Source organism: Nerophis lumbriciformis, linkage group LG35, assembly GCF_033978685.3.
Source record: "Nerophis lumbriciformis linkage group LG35, RoL_Nlum_v2.1, whole genome shotgun sequence".
Lineage (NCBI taxonomy): Eukaryota > Metazoa > Chordata > Actinopteri > Syngnathiformes > Syngnathidae > Nerophis > Nerophis lumbriciformis.
Genome location: NC_084582.2, coordinates 3,125,001 through 3,144,447, shown reverse-complemented (window position 1 = coordinate 3,144,447; position 19,447 = coordinate 3,125,001). Strand labels below are relative to the sequence as shown.

Sequence of the window (19,447 nt, the reverse complement as noted above, 5' to 3'; positions counted from 1 at the left end):
ATGTTTCTTAAACATACCGAACCCATGAAAACATTTCGGGGGGAAAAAATCCAACCCGACTTTTGTTTGCACAGATGAGGCCTGTAGGCCATTTTGTCAGGGAGGGGTTGGGTAGCAATTTTTGGTCATCCACCCAGGAAACAACATCCTGCTGCTGCAGAGTGGAACTTATTAGCGCAGTGGTTCCTAACCTTGTTGGAGGTACCGAACCCCACCAGTTTCATATGCGCATTCACCGAACCCTTCTTTAGTGAAAAAAAACATTTTTCTCAAATTCAAGACAAAGTTATAGGTTTATGGTAACACTTTAGTATGGGGAACATATTCTAAGTAATTTAGAGTTACCGTATTTTCCGCACCATAAGCCGCCCCGTGTTAAAAGCCGCGCTTCAATGAACGGCATATTTCAAAACTTTGTCCACCTATAAGCCGCCCGTGTTATAAGCCGCATCTAACTGCGCTACAGGGAATGTCAAAAAAACAGTCAGATAGGTCAGTTAAACTTTAATAATATATTAAAAACCAGCGTTCTAACAACTCTGTTCACTCCCAAAATGTACGGTAATGTGCAAATGTGCAATCACAAACATAGTAAAATTCAAAATAGTGCAGAGCAATAGCAATAACTTAATGTTGCTCGAACGTTAATGTCACAACACACAAAATAAACATAACACTCACTTTCTGAAGTTATTCTTCATTCATAAATCCCTCGAATTCTTCTCCTACGGTGTCCGAATTAAAAAGTTGGGCGAATACGGGATCCAAAATGGCCGGCTCCGTCTCGTCGAAGTCATCGGAGTCAGTGTCGCTGTTGTTTTTCCAGCAGTTCCGTGAATCCTGCCTTCCGGAAAGCTCGGACCACAGTTGAGACCGAAATATCCGCCCAGGCATTTACGATCCACTGGCAGATGTTGGCGTATGTCGTCCGGCGCTGTCTCCCTGTCTTAGTGAATGTGTGTTCGCCTTCGGTCATCCATTGTTCCCACGCCGTTCGCAGTCGTGCTTTAAATGCCTTGTTGACACCAATATCGAGCGGTTGGAGTTCTTTGGTTAATAAAGTTAAAGTTAAAGTACCAATGATTGTCACACACACACTAGGTGTGGCGAGATTATTCTCTGCATTTGACCCATCACCCTTGATCACCCCCTGGGAGGTGAGGGGAGCAGTGGGCAGCAGCGGTGGCCGCGCCCGGGAATCATTTTGGTGATTTAACCCCCAATTCCAACCCTTGATGCTGAGTGCCAAGCAGGGAGGTAATGGGTCCCATTTTTATAGTCTTTGGTATGACTCGGCCGGGGTTTGAACTCACAACCTACCGATCTCAGGGCGGACACTCTAACCACTAGGCCACTGAGTAGGTCCACCCGGAATGACGGCGAGTGTTGTATTTGTGTGCTTCACTTGTTTTTTGACACCATCTGTGATGTGGGCGCGCATGGAGTCGTATATCAACATGGACGGAGCTGCGTGAAAAAAGCCACCCGGCCTCTTCGCGTAAACTTCCCTTAACCACTCGCTCATCTTTTCTTCATCCATCCATCCCTTCGAGTTAGCTTTTATGATGACGCCGGCTGGAAAGTTCTCTTTTGGCAAGGTCTTCCTTTTGAATATCACCATGGGTGGAAGTTTCTGGCCATTAGCATGGCAAGCTAGAACCACAGTGTGTCGCTTAGTAGGAGCCATTTTGTGGTCTTTACAGATGTAAACACACAAAGGAAATGGAACGTAATGGGGGCGAGTGCTTACCTTGGCGGTTGCTTACCGTAGAAGAAGAAGCACTTCCTCTTCTACGGGGAAAAAAGATGGCGGCTGTTTACCGTAGTTGCGAGACCTAAACTTTATGAAAATGAATCTTAATATTAATCCATATATAAAGCGCACCGGGTTATAAGCCGCACTGTCAGCTTTTGAGTAAATTTGTGGTTTTTAGGTGCGGCTAATAGTGCGGAAAATACGGTATTTGGTTAGTTTTAGGGTTAGGGCCAGGGTTATAATAAGGCCATGCCGAATAAGGCATTAATATGTACTTAATAATGACTAGTTAAGAGCCAATATGTTACTAATTTGCATGTTAATAATCAACTAATTAATGGTGAATATGTTCCCCTTACTAAAGTGTTACCATGTTTTTTTACTGGTGCACAAAATGAACCGTGCATGAACAAAACCAACACAGTGCATAAACTCACAACAAATTACACACCTGCAAATCAGTCTGACTTCTGCTGTTGCCGTATCCGTAATACGCCGATAGGGAGAAGTTTTTATTTTTACGATGAGTCGGGTGTGTTTTGACCTCCGCTGAACCCGTGAGCCTGACTCACCGAACCCCTAGGGTTCGAAAATGTTTTCTCAAATTCAAGACAAAGTTATATGTTTTTGGTAACACTTTAGTATGGGGAACATATTCTAAGTAACAAAGACTTAATTTAGAGTTATTTGGACACTAGGGGAACATATTCTAAGTCAGTGGTTCTTAACCTTGTTGGAGGTACCGAACCCCACCAGTTTCATATGCGCATTCACCGAACCCTTCTTTAGTGAAAAAAAACAAACATTTTTTTTTCTCAAATTCAAGACAAAGTTATGTTTATGGTAACACTTTAGTATGGGGAACATATTCTAAGTAACAAAGACTTACTTTAGAGTTATTTGGTTAGTTTTAGGGTTAGGGTTATAATAAGGCTATGCCGAATAAGGCATTAATAAGTACTTAATAATGACTAGTTCAATGTCAATCATCCATCCATCCATCCACATACCTGCCAACTTTTGAAATCAGAAAAACCTAGTAGCCAGGGTCCAGGGGCCGCAGGCCCCGGTAGATCCAGGACAAAGTCCTGGTGGGGGGTTCAGGCTTCGCCCCCCGACGCAAAATGATTATTAGCATTCAGACAGGTTAAAATGTTGCTAAAACCATCACTTTTCTATCAGTCACAGTGACTTTTCAAAACAAAAATATTACAGCAAAAATCATATGGGTTGATTGACATGTTTATTCTGTAAGCTAACTTCAATAGTTTGAAATTATTTTGACAGTTAATGCCAGTTATCCTGTCAACCTTTCACAAGACTTCAATTTGTTCATTGAAAGTATAAACAGTATAAACACTTTTTACAGTAAACAAATGGTAAAACAGTACTAAACAATTCCATTAAAAAAAAAATTGGTGTCATTATTAACTTTCTGTCCAAGCTTGTATAATCTACTGCCTTGTTCAATTGTAAAAAATATTCTGTGTCTAAAATTCACATTTCTATCACAATTATCATACTGTAAACATGGTAAGCTAACTTCATTAAAATTAATAGTCCTGTCAATAGCATGGAATTACAATTCAAATGTAGCTTTTTTGTAAGCCTTTCAAAAGAATTCAAAATATGAAAAATTCATGAAAATTAATTGAAGCCATCAGACACTTGAAAAGTGGCACATCACATCTCTAATGTAATCATTTGAACTTTTCAACAGAAATAGCACTGCAAAAATATTAAGGACATACTTCTGTATTTTGGTAGTTATGCTGTCAACATTTAACAAGATTTCTTCAACTTCCCGGATAGGCTTTTGAATATTCTTCACGGAATGACTGCAGTTTTCTTTTCGGTTTAAGACTCGTTTGCGATGTTTCTCCGGCTGATTCCATGATCGTTCGCTCGTTTGGAAACAATGGCAACAGGTGCCTCGTGCTTGGCAGCGGTGCTATAAATAGCCTCGCGCATTTTTAAAAAATATTTTTTTTTAATTAATGAAAAACCGTATTTTTTATCACTGCAGCCGTAACCCCGGAATAGGTTGATGAAAACCGTACTAATTACGGGAAAACCGGAGTAGTTGGCAGGTATGCATCCATCTTCTTCCGCTTATCTGAGGTCGGGTCGCGGGGGCAGCAGCCTAAGCAGGGAAGCCCAGACTTCCCTCTCCCCAGCCACTTCGTCCAGCTCTTCCTGTGGGACCCCGAGGCGTTCCCAGGCCAGCCGGGAGACATAGTCTTCCCAACGTGTCCTGGGTCTTCCCCGCGGCCTCCTACCGGTCGGACGTGCCCTAAACACCTCCCTAGGGAGGCGTTCGGGTGGCATCCTGACCAGATGCCCGAACCACCTCATCTGGCTCCTCTCGATGTGGAGGAGCAGCGGCTTTACTTTGAGCTCCCCCCGGATGACAGAGCTTCTCACCCTATCTCTAAGGGAGAGCCCCGCCACCCGGCGGAGGAAACTCATTTCGGCCGCTTGTACCCGTGATCTTGTCCTTTCGGTCATAACCCAAAGCTCATGACCATAGGTGAGGATGGGAACGTAGATCGACCGGTAAATTGAGAGCTTTGCCTTCCGGCTCAGCTCCTTCTTCACCACAACGGATCGATACAGCGTCCGCATTACTGAAGACGCCGCACCGATCCGCCTGTCGATCTCACGATCCACTCTTCCCTCACTCGTGAACAAGACTTCGAGGTACTTGAACTCCTCCACTTGGGGCAAGATCTCCTCCCCAACCCGGAGATGGCACTCCACCCTTTTCCGGGCGAGAACCATGGACTCGGACTTGGAGGTGCTGATTCTCATCCCAGTCGCTTCACACTCAGCTGCGAACCGATCCAGTGAGAGCTGAAGATCCTGGCCAGATGAAGCCATCAGGACCAAATCATCTGCAAAAAGCAGAGACCTAATCCTGCAGCCACCAAACCGGATCCCCTCAACGCCTTGACTGCGCCTAGAAATTCTGTCCATAAAAGTTATGAACAGAATCGGTGACAAAGGGCAGCCTTGGCGGAGTCCAACCCTCACTGGAAACGTGTCCGACTTACTGCCGGCAATGCGAACCAAGCTCTGACACTGATCATACAGGGAGCGGACCGCCACAATCAGACAGTCCGAAACCCCATACTCTCTGGGGAACATATTCTAAGTAATTTCAATCAATCAATCAATCAATCTTTATTTATATAGCCCTAAATCACAAGTGTCTCAAAGGGCTGCACAAGCCACAACGACATCCTCGGTACAAAGCCCACATACGGGCGAGGAAAAACTCACCCCAGTGGGACGTCGATGTGAATGACTATGAGAAACCTTGGAGAGGACCGCATATGTGGGTAACCCCCCCCCTCTAGGGGAGACCGAAAGCAATGGATGTCGAGTGGGTCTGACATAATATTGTGAGAGTCCAGTCCATAGTGGATCCAACATAATAGTAAGAGTCCAGTCCATAGTGGGGCCAGCAGGACACCATCCCGAGCGGAGACGGGTCAGCAGCGTAGAGATGTTCCCAGCCGATGCACAGGCGAGCGGTCCACCCCGGGTCCCGACTCTGGACAGCCAGCACTTCATCCATGGCCACCGGACCTGTGCCCCCCCCCCCCTCAAGGAAAAGGGGAGCAGAGGAGAAAAGAAAAGAAACGGCAGATCAACTGGTCTAACAGGGAGGCTATTTAAAGGCTAGAGTATACAAATGAGTTTTAAGATGGGACTTAAATGCTTCTACTGAGGTAGCATCTCTAATTGTTACCGGGAGGGCATTCCATAGTACTGGAGCCCGAATAGAAAACGCTCTATAGCCCGCAGACTTTTTTTGGGCTCTGGGAATCACTAATAAGCCGGAGTTCTTTGAACGCAGATTTCTTGCCGGGACATATGGTACAATGCAATCGACGAGATAGGACGGAGCTAGACCGTGTAGTATTTTATACGTAAGTAGTAAAACCTTAAAGTCACATCTTAAGTGCACAGGAAGCCAGTGCAGGTGAGCCAGTATAGGCGTAATATGATCAAACTTTCTTGTTCTTGTCAAAAGTCTAGCAGCAGCATTTTGTACCAACTGTAATTTTTTTTTAATGCTAGACATAGGGAGACCCGAAAATAATACGTTACAGTAGTCGAGACGAGACGTAACGAACGCATGAATAATGATCTCAGCGTCGCTAGTGGATAAAATAGAACGAATTTTAGCGATATTACGGAGATGGAAGAAGGTCGTTTTAGTAACACTCTTAATGTGTGATTCAAAGGAGAGAGTTGGGTGGAAGATAATACCCAGATTCTTTACTGATTCGCCTTGTGTAATTGTTTGGTTGTCAAATGTTAAGGTGGTATTATTAAATAAATGTCGGTGTTTAGCAGGACCGATAATCAGCATTTCCGTTTTCTTGGCGTTGAGTTGCAAGAAGTTAGCGGACATCCATTGTTTAATTTCATTAAGACACGCCTCCAGCTGACTACTTCAATTTAGAGCTATTTGGTTAGTTTTAGGGTTAGGGCCAGGGTTATAATAAGGCCATGCATTAATACGTACTTAATAATGACTAGTTAAGAGCCGATTCTGTTCATAACTTTTATGGACAGAATTTCTAGGCGCAGTCAAGGCGTTGAGGGGATCTGGTTTGGTGGCTGCAGGATTAGGTCTCTGCTTTTTGCAGATGATGTGGTCCTGATGGCTTCATCTGGCCAAGATCTTCAGCTCTCACTGGATCGGTTCGCAGCTGAGTGTGAAGCGACTGGGATGAGAATCAGCACCTCCAAGTCCGAGTCCATGGTTCTCGCCCGGAAAAGGGTGGAGTGCCATCTCCGGGTTGGGGAGGAGATCTTGCCCCAAGTGGAGGAGTTCAAGTACCTCGGAGTCTTGTTCACGAGTGAGGGAAGAGTGGATCGTGAGATCGACAGGCGGATCGGTGCGGCGTCTTCAGTAATGCGGACGCTGTATCGATCCGTTGTGGTGAAGAAGGAGCTGAGCCGGAAGGCAAAGCTCTCAATTTACCGGTCGATCTACGTTCCCATCCTAACCTATGGTCATGAGCTTTGGGTTATGACCGAAAGGACAAGATCACGGGTACAAGCGGCCGAAATGAGTTTCCTCCGCCGGGTGGCGGGGCTCTCCCTTAGAGATAGGGTGAGAAGCTCTGCCATCCGGGAGGAGCTCAAAGTAAAGCCGCTGCTCCTCCACATCGAGAGGAGCCAGATGAGGTGGTTTGGGCATCTGGTCAGGATGCCACCCGAACGCCTCCCTAGGGAGGTGTTTAGGGCACGTCCGACCGGTAGGAGGCCGCGGGGAAGACCCAGGACACGTTGGGAAGACTATGTCTCCTGGCTGGCCTGGGAACGCCTCGGGGTCCCACAGGAAGAGCTGGACGAAGTGGCTGGGGAGAGGGAAGTCTGGGCTTCCCTGCTTAGGCTGCTGCCCCCGCGACCCGACCTCGGATAAGCGGAAGAAGATGGATGGATGGATGGATAGTTAAGAGCCAATATGTTACTAATTTGCAGAGGTGTGGACTCGAGTCACATGACTTGGACTCGAGTCAGACTCGAGTCATGAATTTGATGACTTTAGACTCGACTTGACAAAATGTAAAAAGACTTGCAACTCGACTTAGACTTTAACATCAATGACTTGTGACTTCACTTGGACTTGAGCCTTTTGAATTGACATGACTTGACATGACTTGCTACTTTCCCCAAAACCCAAAGATGAAAAAGTTATTCGGGAGCGCTCCGTATTTTTCATTGTGTACTTGTCTATCAGCGTTGCGTGTGTCAGCTGGTGTGCTCTCAGTACAACAGCCAATCAAATTAGATCTACTTTGTTTTCATCACACAGCATTCATCCAATCAAATTGCAGGACAACCAACGAAGAAGACATGTCCAAACCACACGCCAGTGAACAAAAAATGATACCTAAAATAATTTTGTTTGGGTATAAAAATTACGAGGTGGTCAACACAAAACGGTTTGCAGTATGCAACACATGCGGTTCGAAAATTACTGATGGAGAGGAAACAACTTCCAACTTCGTCCGGCATTTGAAGTTGCACAAAGAACGGTAAGTTTTGAATGTAAGATAACGTTTATTGGCTAAGTAACGTGACTTTTATTTGCTGTGTAGTTAAATCAGTGAGGCTGTAAACTCACTGCTAACGTTATAACGTTATTGCAAACACGGGAATCTGTTGCAGTTCACTACCTTATTCATACTTTTTGTTCAGTGATTTTTCTTTTAGCAGGGTTACGTTAGTCAATATATCACACGTAACGTTAGACGGCGGTCAGCAGCACCGCGTATTTTAGCCACCTAAAAAAAGACAAAAATAGTAAAATAAAGGTCAGTTAAAATGTATACTATATTATGAATGTGTACCGTTTTAGCTAGCTTTCTGACATACTGTTGGTTGTTTACCTCAGTGGTCCCCAACCACCGGGCCGCGGCCCGGTACTGGTCCGTGGATCGATTGGTATCGGGCCGCACAAGAAATAATTTTTTTTTTCTTTTCTTTTTTTAATTAAATCAACATAAAAAACACAAGATACACTTACAAGTAGTGCACCAACCCAAAACAACTCTCTCCCCCCTTTTGTTCTGGGCATTGAACATGAAGACTCTTCCTTCACTGTTCCGAGTGGCCATGAGAGTCTTGGCAGTGCCTGCCTCCAGTGCTCCAGTGGAGCGAGTTTTCAGCCATGGTGGCATCATACTACGCCCCCATCGTGCACAAATGACTGACAGACTCTTGGCTAATTTGGTCTTTTGCAAATGCAATGCAGCATAGGGCCCTGACATATAAAAAGTACAACTTTTTTGTTATGTTCACGTATATGTCATGTTTTTTCAATGTTAACACTTTTGTACAAATAAGTACATTTGCACTTTATTTTTCAATGTGTTTGTTCTGTAAAGGAATGAGTTAATGTTTAAAATGACTGGTTAATAGTGCTATTATAAAGTGCAATGTCAGCACAATTTTCTTTCCTGCAATTTAAAATGCACTTGTTTTAATAAATAAATACAGCGTTTGAAAAGCATACACAATCTGTGTTAATATATTAGTCTGTGGTTAAAAGGACTTGAAAGGACTCGAAACTCAAAATGCAGGACTTAGGACTTGACTTGAGACTTTCCAGTCTTGACTTTGGACTTGACTCGGGGCTTGCCTGTCTTGACTCGGGACTTGACTCGGACTTGAGGGCAAAGACTTGAGACTTACTTGTGACTTGCAAAACAATGACTTGGTCCCACCTCTGCTAATTTGCATGTTAATAAGCAACTAATTAATGGTGAATATGTTCCCCATACTAAAGTGTTACCATGTTTTTTTACTGGTGCACAAAATTAACCGTGCATGAACATCATCTTGTTCAAAGAACAAAACAGCGTCTAATCTCACAACAAATTTCACACCTGCAAATCAGTCTGACTTCTGCTGTTGCCGTATCCGTAATACGCCGATAGGGAGAAGTTTTTATTTACACGATGAGTCGGGTGTGTTTTGACCTCCGCCGAACCCCTAGGGTTCCATCGAACCCAGGTTAAGAACCACTGCACTAGGGGAACATATTCTAAGTCAGTGGTTCTTAACCTTGTTGGAGGTACCGAACCCCATCAGTTTCATATGCGCATTCACTGAACCCTTCTTTAGTGAAAAATAAAATGTTTTTTCCTAATTTAATCTTAATTTGTAAATATTAATCATGAACATATGTTATTATATTAAAGAAATACTAATAAAGATATATTTTACAAACAAAGTTACAGGAATGTACACATGATCCCATGTTTACATCTCATTGTGCAACATGTGAATGTTTTAGTGGGACCTAGTACACAGCTCATGAAAAACAATATCTTTTGTTATTGTCATTGTAAGTGGGCCAAAACACTTATATTAGAAAATAATCTTCATGGAAATGACTGCTGTCATTTGATTATAATAATAAAACATTTAACTTGTTATTTAGTCAGGTTTGGGACAGGTGTGCTGCTGGTGTGGCCACAGTTCATGTGCACGTCTGACGTCGCTCACATGTGCTCCACTGAATGCTCAAGGAGTTTTTGCGTTTGCTCAAGCATATGGAAAATTAGAGGGAACATTGTTTGGGGGTATCCACAATACGCCAATAGAGAGAAGTTTTTATTTACACAATGAGTCGGGTGTATCTTAATGTCCGCGGCGGAGGCTCTGCCGAACCTCTGAGACCGACTCACCAAACCACTAGGGTTCGATCGAACCCAGGTTAAGAACCACTGATTTAGAGTTATTTGGTTAGGGTTATAATAAGGCCATGCCGAATAAGGCATTAATAATGACTAGTTAAAAGCCAATATGTTACTAATTTGCATGTTAATAAGCAACTAATTAATGGTGAATATGTTCCCCATACTAAAGTGTTACCATGTTTTTTTTACTGGTGCACAAAATGAACCGTGCATGAACATCACCTTGTTCAAACTACAAAACCAACACAGTGCATAAACTCACAACAAATTACACACCTGCAAATCAGTGAGCTGTTGCCGTATCCGTAATACGTCGATAAGGAGAAGTTTGTATTTACACGATGAGTCGGGTGTGTTTTGACCTACGCCGAACCCGAGTCCGACTCACCGAACCCCTAGGGTTCGATCGAACCCAGGTAGGGCTGCAGCTAACGATTATTTTTCTATCGATTAATCTATAGATTATTTTTTCGATTAATCGGTTAATCTATAGATTATTTTTTTTCGATTAATCTATAGATTATTTTTCCTTTTACCGATTATTTTTTTAATTTAAAATGAAGAGGAAAAAATAAATGTAGGCCAGTTTTTTCAAAAGGCATGGCTTTTATTTACAAAAAAAAAAGTATGGCCACTCAGTCAACATTGACAACAACATGACAAAATATTCTGTAACAATGTAAACATTTAAAACTTTTAACATTTAACAAAATTAAAAGTAGCTTATTTGCTTTTTAATGTGCAAATATAAAAGTAAACATCCAGTGCAAATCTTAATATTCTGCAATAGTATAAGCATTTCAAAATTAAAAGTATTGCTTATTTTGCTTTAAAATGTGCAAAAATAAAGATAAACATCCAATACAAAAAAGTACAAAACGGAAATATTCTGTAACAAGTGTAAACATTTCAACAAAAGTAAAAGTATTGCTTATTTGCTAAAATGTGCAAAAATAAAGCTAAACATCCAATACAAAAAAAGTGTAGTGTAAACATTTCAACAAAAGTAAAAGTATTGCTTATTTTGCTTAATAACACAACAATGATAGTATGATTAAAGTGAAAGTTAATTGTTGGTTTGTACATAGTATATGTAACTGTTAATGTTGTAAAAGGTATTTGCACAACTAATTAACGTTAGCGTTTGTGACACGTCTTTGTGCCGTGGGGTTCTTTCAGGACCGACAGACTGAACGCCAGACGGCTTTGTCAGGTTTACAATCTTTTAATTTTACACAGTCTTTTCTCTTCCAACTCTTTTCTCTTTCTTTCCTCGCTTTTCGGCTCTTCTTCCTCGCTCGCTCGTCGTCCCCTGTCTCTGTCTCTCCTCCTCTCTCGCTCCCCATCAGCTTCACTCTGGCTCCTTCCAGTCTCTCTTCCCTCTCTCTCTGCTGCTCCCCTTTTCTTCAGCGCGGATCGCGCACCTGGGCACGATTGCGGCGTCGCTCCCGGCGCGCCCCACCTCGCCGCTCGCTCGCCGGCCCCGCCTCTCCACAGCGTTAAAGAGGAGCGCGTCTTTGTAAACACTGAACAGGCACGCCAAACGCGCCTCTCAGAGCGAAACGGTGCTTTAGTTTATGAATTCACAACGCAGATACAAATGACACATTCATGTTTTTGTGTAATGATGACAACGTATACGCACGCGGACGATTGACTAGTTGATGGTGATGGCAAGAACGCTGTCGGTTTTCTTTTCAAATGTTCCTTCATAGCCGTTGTGCTGCTATGATAGGCCATTTCCGCTCGACACAGTGTGCATACAACATTATTAGGCCGTTTATTGAAATACTCCCACACTTTTGACGACTTTTGGCGTGCTTTTTCCCCTCGCTCGCATCGTCTGCTTTGCGCTCCGCCATGACAGTAGTGTGACGTAAATATACGACGCGCCGACGCACAAAAACGGCGTCGACGTATTTACGTAACCGATGACGACTACGTCGACGCGTCGTTTCAGCCTTAAACCCAGGTTAAGAACCACTGTATTAGCGTGAGATGCAAAAAGACAAACATGCACAGACCGTCAGTTTTAGATTGAGCTTTATTTTTTTCATTATATTTCTTTTCAGATGTACTCTACATGAGAGTGAACAGTGGTCAGAGGCAGGAGCCACGTATTGCATAAACATACTTTATTTCAGTAGATACCAAAACACAAAGACAACGCCAATGCATGTGCAATAAAAATAATGCATCATTGGACTAGGATCATTCGGGAAAGAGTGTTGCGTCTCAGATGCACCTTGGCACAATCCATATACATATATATTTTTAAATATCAACGAGGGCAGTGTGGCGCAATGCTGCGGTTTGATTGCCGTGTAAACAAAATTCGGATAATGAACAATGTTACTCATTCCAAAACGATCACACAATATTGTGCGACACATGACAGAACTGTCAATATGGTTCCATTACAATGAAAAGGGAACATAAAAAAAAGACATGCATGCAGCACCTACATTTAGTAGAATTTTACACGGAAAGGAACAAAACCAACATGTTCTTTTAAATTGCCTTCATATTAATAACTTCACAAAGTAATTACAACTAATATTCCAGCAGTGTCTCACAATTACTATAGAAAAATAAGTAAAATTTAGCCAAACAAATCTTCTGGAAACTCTGAGATTGTCCACAATATCCTTTTTTTTTTTTTTTTTTAAGTGTGCCTTCTTGTTCATCAACACATCTATACTGGATGTTGCTCACAATGCTTCATGCAAGCTAAAGAGATGAGTCTCTACTAAATCCAGTTCTCACTTTTCTTTGTACTTTAAACTGTAAGATGTCACTAAGAAGAGGTTAAGCAAGGATTGCAGCAGTGAAATTCCTTAATCGGCCATCAGACTCAGTAGCAGCCATCTTTCCAGGATTCATCTGAGATTCTAGCCATACCCAAAGACCTGTTAATAAAACAGAAGCTCTTTATTGTCTTTGTTCACAAGACTAGCAAACTATTCTTTATGATAACTCCAGTGACGTGCAGTCACTAGAGGCAGGTGAGGCGGAGAAAAAGAAAGAAAAAAAATGTAAAAAAAAAAATTAATTACATTGTTATATGTATGCAGTGATTATACTATAAAGTTATTTTCCATTTAACTTCACCAGTTTTAGATTATTTTTATTCAAAATCGCTGAATTTTCACATTTGCCGTTCAAATACTGAGAAGAGACGGTGCGGTGAACAGCAGCCAGTTGAGGCACGTCACTCAGTGCCTCAACATGGATTCCGGACTCGGCTAACTGCTGGCCTGCTGTGCAGTGAGACTGTATTGCTATATGAATTATATTATACATTTCCATAGTTTAGTTAGCTGAGGTATATAATGTACAGTGTGTTTTGTCAACAACTGTATGTGTGTAACGTATTTCTTGTGCTGAGCGATCATAAAACTGCTGCAAAGACGCACTGTGTGAGGCTCCAGTAGCCCCGCCTCCTGCACCCCCGCCGTAGAATTGTTATATCAACTAAAGCCCACACTTAAAAACTTTCCACGTGCAAGATTTAATCTATTTAAAAAAGTTATTTCACAAGAAGCCAAAAAGTGCAAAAACAATAATGTTCGTGTTGGAGGAGTTGTGAATGACTGCAGGGCCACAACATTAGGTACCGTATTTTCCGCACTATAAGGCGCACCTAAAAACCACAAATTTTCTCAAAAGCTAACAGTGCGCCTTATAACCCGGTGCGCTTTATTACGATTAATTTTCATAAAGTTTCGATCTCGCAACTTCGGTAAACAGCCGCCATCTTTTTTCCCGGTAGAACAGGAAGCGCTTCTTCTTCTACGCAAGCAACCGCCAAGGAAAGCACCCGCCCCCATAGAACAGGAAGCGCTTTAAGCAACCACCCGCCCCCGGAAGAAGAAGAAAAAACGCGCGGATATCACCGTACGTTTCATTTCCTGTTTACATCTGTAAAGACCACAAAATGGCTCCTACAAAGGACAAGGATCCGGTTCATAAAAAGACGCAATCTCTCCATCCGCACACGGATTACTACCGTATTTCACAGCAACTGATATTCCTGTGGAACGGGAGCACGTACGGTGAATATTCGCACCACAGGGAATGAGAAGTCATCCTTCACTGTGGTTCTAGCTTGCCATGCTAACTTCCACCCAGGGTGATATTCAAAAGGAAGACCTTGCCAAAAGAGACCTTTCCAGCCGGCGTCATCATAAAAGCTAACTCGAAGGGATGGATGGATGAAGAAAAGATGAGCGAGTGGTTAAGGGAAGTTTACGCGAAGAGGCCGGGTGGCTTTTTTCACACAGCTCCGAAGGCGAACACACCTTCACTAAGACGGGCAGATAGCGCCGGTCGACATACGCCAACATTTGCCAGTGGATCGTAAATGCCTGGGCAGATAGTTTCGGTCACAACTGTGGTCCGAGCTTTCCGGAAGGCAGGATTCACAGAACTGCTGCACAACAACAGCGACACTGAATCCGATGACTTCGACGAGGCGGAGCCGGCCATTTTTGGATCCCACGCTTGCGCAACTTTTCAATTCGGACACCGAAGACGAAGAATTCGAAGGATTTACGAATGAAGAATAACTTCAGAAGGTGAGCGCTATGTTTATTTTGTGTGTTGTGACATTAACGTTCGAGCAACATTATGTTGCTATTTATTGCTCTACACCATTTTGAATTTTACTATGTTTGTGATTGCACATTTGCGTACATTTTGGGACAGAGTTGTTAGAACGCTGGTTTTCAATATATTATTAAAGTTTGACTGAACTATCTGACTGTTTTTTTGACATTCACTTTAGCGCAGCGTAGGCGCGGCTTATAGTCCGGGGCGGCTTATTGGTGGACAAAATTATGAAATATGTAATTCATAGAAGGTGCGGCTAATAATCCGGTGCGCCTTATAGTGCGGAAAATACGGTACACCTGCAGACTGCAGGTGTATCTAATTCACAACTCCTCCAACACGAACATTATTGTTTTTGCACTTTTTGGTTTCTTATTAAATAACTTTTGTAACCTATTTTCATGGGCTTTCCTCTTTGTGATGTTAAGTTCCTGTTATGCGCTGTTATACAGTATATGCCTCGAGCTCTTATTTTGAAGGCGCTAAGAGCGGAAGTGATGACATGGGGTGGAGCGGAAGTTTTTGAAAGAAGGTAAATAAAGTGGTACTCGTGTAAACTGGAGCCTCCGTGTTTGTTATTTTGTAGCTTCATACAGTATAGGCGACATTTATAAACCCTCGGTTACACTTTTTTAAATAGATTATATCTTGCACGTGGAAAGTTTAAGTGAGGGCTTTAGTTGCGGCGCATGGACTTAATTTGTAAGTAAAGGTAAGACCATAATAACGTTTTTTTTATTAAATGTGCTTTTTTGTGTGCTACAGTTTGTATGTGTAAAGTTAAAGTTAAGTTAAAGTAGCAATGATTGTCACACACACACTGGGTGTAATGAAATTTGTCATCTGTATTTGACCCATCCCCTTGTTCACCCCCTGGGAGGTGAGGGGAGCAGTGGGCAGCAGCGGCGCCGCGCCCGGGAATCATTTTTGGTGATTTAACCCCCAATTCCAACCCTTGATATGAGTGCCAAGCAGGGAAGAATGCTGGTATGAGCTTTTAAACATAACCCGTTAACTGCTGCCAATCAAATGGTGAATAAGATACTCTTTAGGGTTCATATGTTTGTAAATCTGACTGTGATGAAGTCAGTGCCTCACCAGCCATCAACCTCACCGCACGTCACTGAATAACTCAATAGTGCAATGGTGTTACTGTGATGAACTCATAAGCATAAGGGTAACATTGAACTGTAGGGGTGTCAAAAAAAAAAAGTTTTTGAATTAATAGCGATTATTTGTTTAAAAAAAATGTATTTAAAAAAAAAAATATATATATATATATATATATATACCGTATATATACACAGGTAAAAGCCAGTAAATTAGAATATTTTGAAAAACTTGATTTATTTCAGTAATTGCATTCAAAAGGTGTAACTTGTACATTATATTTATTCATTGCACACAGACTGATGCATTCAAATGTTTATTTCATTTCATTTTGATGATTTGAAGTGGCAACAAATGAAAATCCAAAATTCCGTGTGTCACAAAATTAGAATATTGTGTAAGGCTAATACAAAAAAGGGATTTTTAGAAATGTTGGCCAACTGAAAAGTATGAAAATGAAAAATATGAGCATGTACAATACTCAATACTTGGTTGGAGCTCCTTTTGCCTCAATTACTGCGTTAATGCGGCGTGGCATGGAGTCGATGAGTTTCTGGCACTGCTCAGGTGTTATGAGAGCCCAGGTTGCTCTGATAGTGGCCTTCAACTCTTCTGCGTTTTTGGGTCTGGCATTCTGCATCTTCCTTTTCACAATACCCCACAGATTTTCTATGGGGCTAAGGTCAGGGGAGTTGGCGGGCCAATTTAGAACAGAAATACCATGGTCCGTAAACCAGGCACGGGTAGATTTTGCGCTGTGTGCAGGCGCCAAGTCCTGTTGGAACTTGAAATCTTCATCTCCATAGAGCAGGTCAGCAGCAGGAAGCATGAAGTGCTCTAAAACTTGCTGGTAGACGGCTGCGTTGACCCTAGATCTCAGGAAACAGAGTGGACCGACACCAGCAGATGACATGGCACCCCAAACCATCACTGATGGTGGAAACTTTACACTAGACTTCAGGCAACGTGGATCCTGTGCCTCTCCTGTCTTCCTCCAGACTCTGGGACCTCGATTTCCAAAGGAAATGCAAAATTTGCTTTCGTCAGAAAACATGACTTTGGACCACTCAGCTGCAGTCCAGCTGGTGTCGGTCCACTCTGTTTCCTGAGATCCAGGGTCAACGCAGCCGTCTACCAGCAAGTTTTAGAGCACTTCATGCTTCCTGCTGCTGACCTGCTCTATGGAGATGGAGATTTCAAGTTCCAACAGGACTTGGCGCCTGCACACAGCGCAAAATCTACCCGTGCCTGGTTTACGGACCATGGTATTTCTGTTCTAAATTGGCCCGCCAACTCCCCTGACCTTAGACCCATAGAAAATCTGTGGGGTATTGTGAAAAGGAAGATGCAGAATGCCAGACCCAAAAACGCAGAAGAGTTGAAGGCCACTATCAGAGCAACCTGGGCTCTCATAACACCTGAGCAGTGCCAGAAACACATCGACTCCATGCCACGCCGCATTAACGCAGTAATTGAGGCAAAAGGAGCTCCAACCAAGTATTGAGTATTGTACATGCTCATATTTTTCATTTTCATACTTTTCAGTTGGCCAACATTTCTAAAAATCCCTTTTTTGTATTAGCCTTAAGTAATATTCTAATTTTGTGACACACGGAATTTTGGATTTTCATTTGTTGCCACTTCAAATCATCAAACTTAAATGCATCAGTCTGTGTGCAATGAATAAATATAATGTACAAGTTACACCTTTTGAATGCAATTACTGAAATAAATCAAGTTTTTCAAAATATTCTAATTTACTGGCTTTTACCTGTGTATATATATATATATATATATATATATATATATATATATATATATATATATATAACCCGTCCTGTCCAGCCACCCAAAATCATATTGTATCCCCATATACAGTATATGCTGTACAGATTTACTTTAGAAAAAGGGAAGTGTGGGGTACTTTGCTTGTTGCCTTATTTGTATTTGACTTTATTAAATGTTTGAGTAGAACTTTATTAAACAAAACCACCATTCTTTTAAATAAAATAGAAATGTATCAGAGCTGTTTATTTCATGACGGAATGTAGTTAACCATAGAACTGGCACCCAATGTTATTAAAAAGTATTGCTTTTGAACCAATCCTCGATCATGAATTGAATCGAATCATGTGGTGCCCAAAGATTCACAGCCCTATTGCACTGACCAATACAGGGAGTTTCTCTGAGTAAGAAATACAGAATGACAGTTAATAGTCACTAGGAATGTAATTAAATATCCATATTATAATAGCACTCACCTTCTGGCAGGCTGTGATAGTTTGCTTCTGGTGGATGCTGTTGGCGTAGACTGTCCTCGGCCCATCGCGGCTCGCCCTGTCCCAGTGGAGGTTCTCCCTGGCATGTAGGCTCTGCCATTAACAGCGCCAGTAGGCTGGACCCTGCGGGCCCCAGTTGCAGTAGGCGTTTGAATAACAGGCAGGCCTCTGGAAGGCTGACGAGATGCCATGGAGCCCACGGGAGTAACAGCTTTCACTGGAGCTCGAATAGAGAGAGGAGACTGGCCGTTGCCACGCAGGCGACTATTAGCCATACCTTTGGTAAACAAGAAAGATGGCGCTAGTCAGAGTTATTTTTATGACACTTCATGAAACTCAAAAGGTTACAAACAAACACTGTCTGGCACAAGAGAGAAAACGGGGAGAAGGAAGGAAGAACAGCAAAATGTCAAAAGTGTTGTGCAACAGACAATGGCGACATCATTAGGTAAATCTGCACAACCCAACAACTTTCAAAAATATAAAGCAATACAACTTTATAAAAGAAATATATATGATTTTGAGTTTTGATGAACACACATTACCATTGTTGGTAAAGAACTTCATGGCATGAGAAATGCAGAATATTAGGTGCAGCTTCACACTACATTTACGATTACTGTTGCATTTGTAACTTCCTGACATTTTGGAAGGACAACATTTTTATGTACAGTAGCTCTACAATTGAATATTTTTTGGGTGTGTAATGTGGACCTAATAGTGTCTGGGGACTTCCTATTCTTCAGGTGAAATAATAACATGATACTAACAGATCAGAAAGGGAAGTATGGCATTTAGGCTGACTGGTGCGCACACACTTGAGTCCTCCAAACAGCTCTTGCAGCTCTGTGACCACAAGATACTTCTTGCTTACCAAAAATAGGTGCCATTAATAAATATAATTATAGAAGGCTTTTATAAAATACCATACTATCTGTATAAATAAAGCCCTTTAAAAACAACCACATTTGTAAAACAAAGGGCTGGACACCACAAACAAGTAAACACACAAAAAGCAGAAAAGTACAGGCATAGGACATACTAAAATACATATTTAAAACACACACAAATTAATATATATATATATATATATATATATATATATATATATATATATATACATACATACACACACACACATATATATAAATATATACACATACATACATATATATATATATATATATATATATATATATATATATATATATATATATATATATATATATATATATATATATATATATATATATATATATATACATATATATATATATATATATATATATATACACACACATACATACATATACCGTATTTTCCGCACCATAAGCCGCCCTGGGTTATAAGCCGCGCCTTCAATGAACGGCATATTTCAAAACTTTGTCCACCTATAAGCCGCCCCGTGTTATAAGCCGCATCTAACTGCGCTAAAGGAATGTCAAAAAAACAGTCAGATAGGT

The 19,447-nt window shown here is 41.8% G+C and overlaps 1 protein-coding gene across 3 annotated transcripts in view; it reads right to left on the bottom strand.

The window, feature by feature from the left end:
- Window positions 1–12,101: 12,101 nt before the first annotated feature.
- The window catches only part of LOC133575135 (SLAIN motif-containing protein-like), a 38,476-nt gene continuing 31,130 nt past the window's right edge, over window positions 12,102–19,447 (bottom strand). For all 3 annotated transcript variants that reach the window (XM_061927656.2, XM_061927657.2, XM_061927655.2), the window contains 2 exons: window positions 17,967–18,261; window positions 12,102–12,893 (listed from right to left, as the gene is read on the bottom strand). In XM_061927656.2, coding sequence (XP_061783640.2) covers window positions 12,839–12,893; window positions 17,967–18,261 — 350 coding nt within the window. In that variant the 3' untranslated portion in view covers window positions 12,102–12,838. The remainder of the gene's footprint in view (window positions 12,894–17,966; window positions 18,262–19,447) is intronic.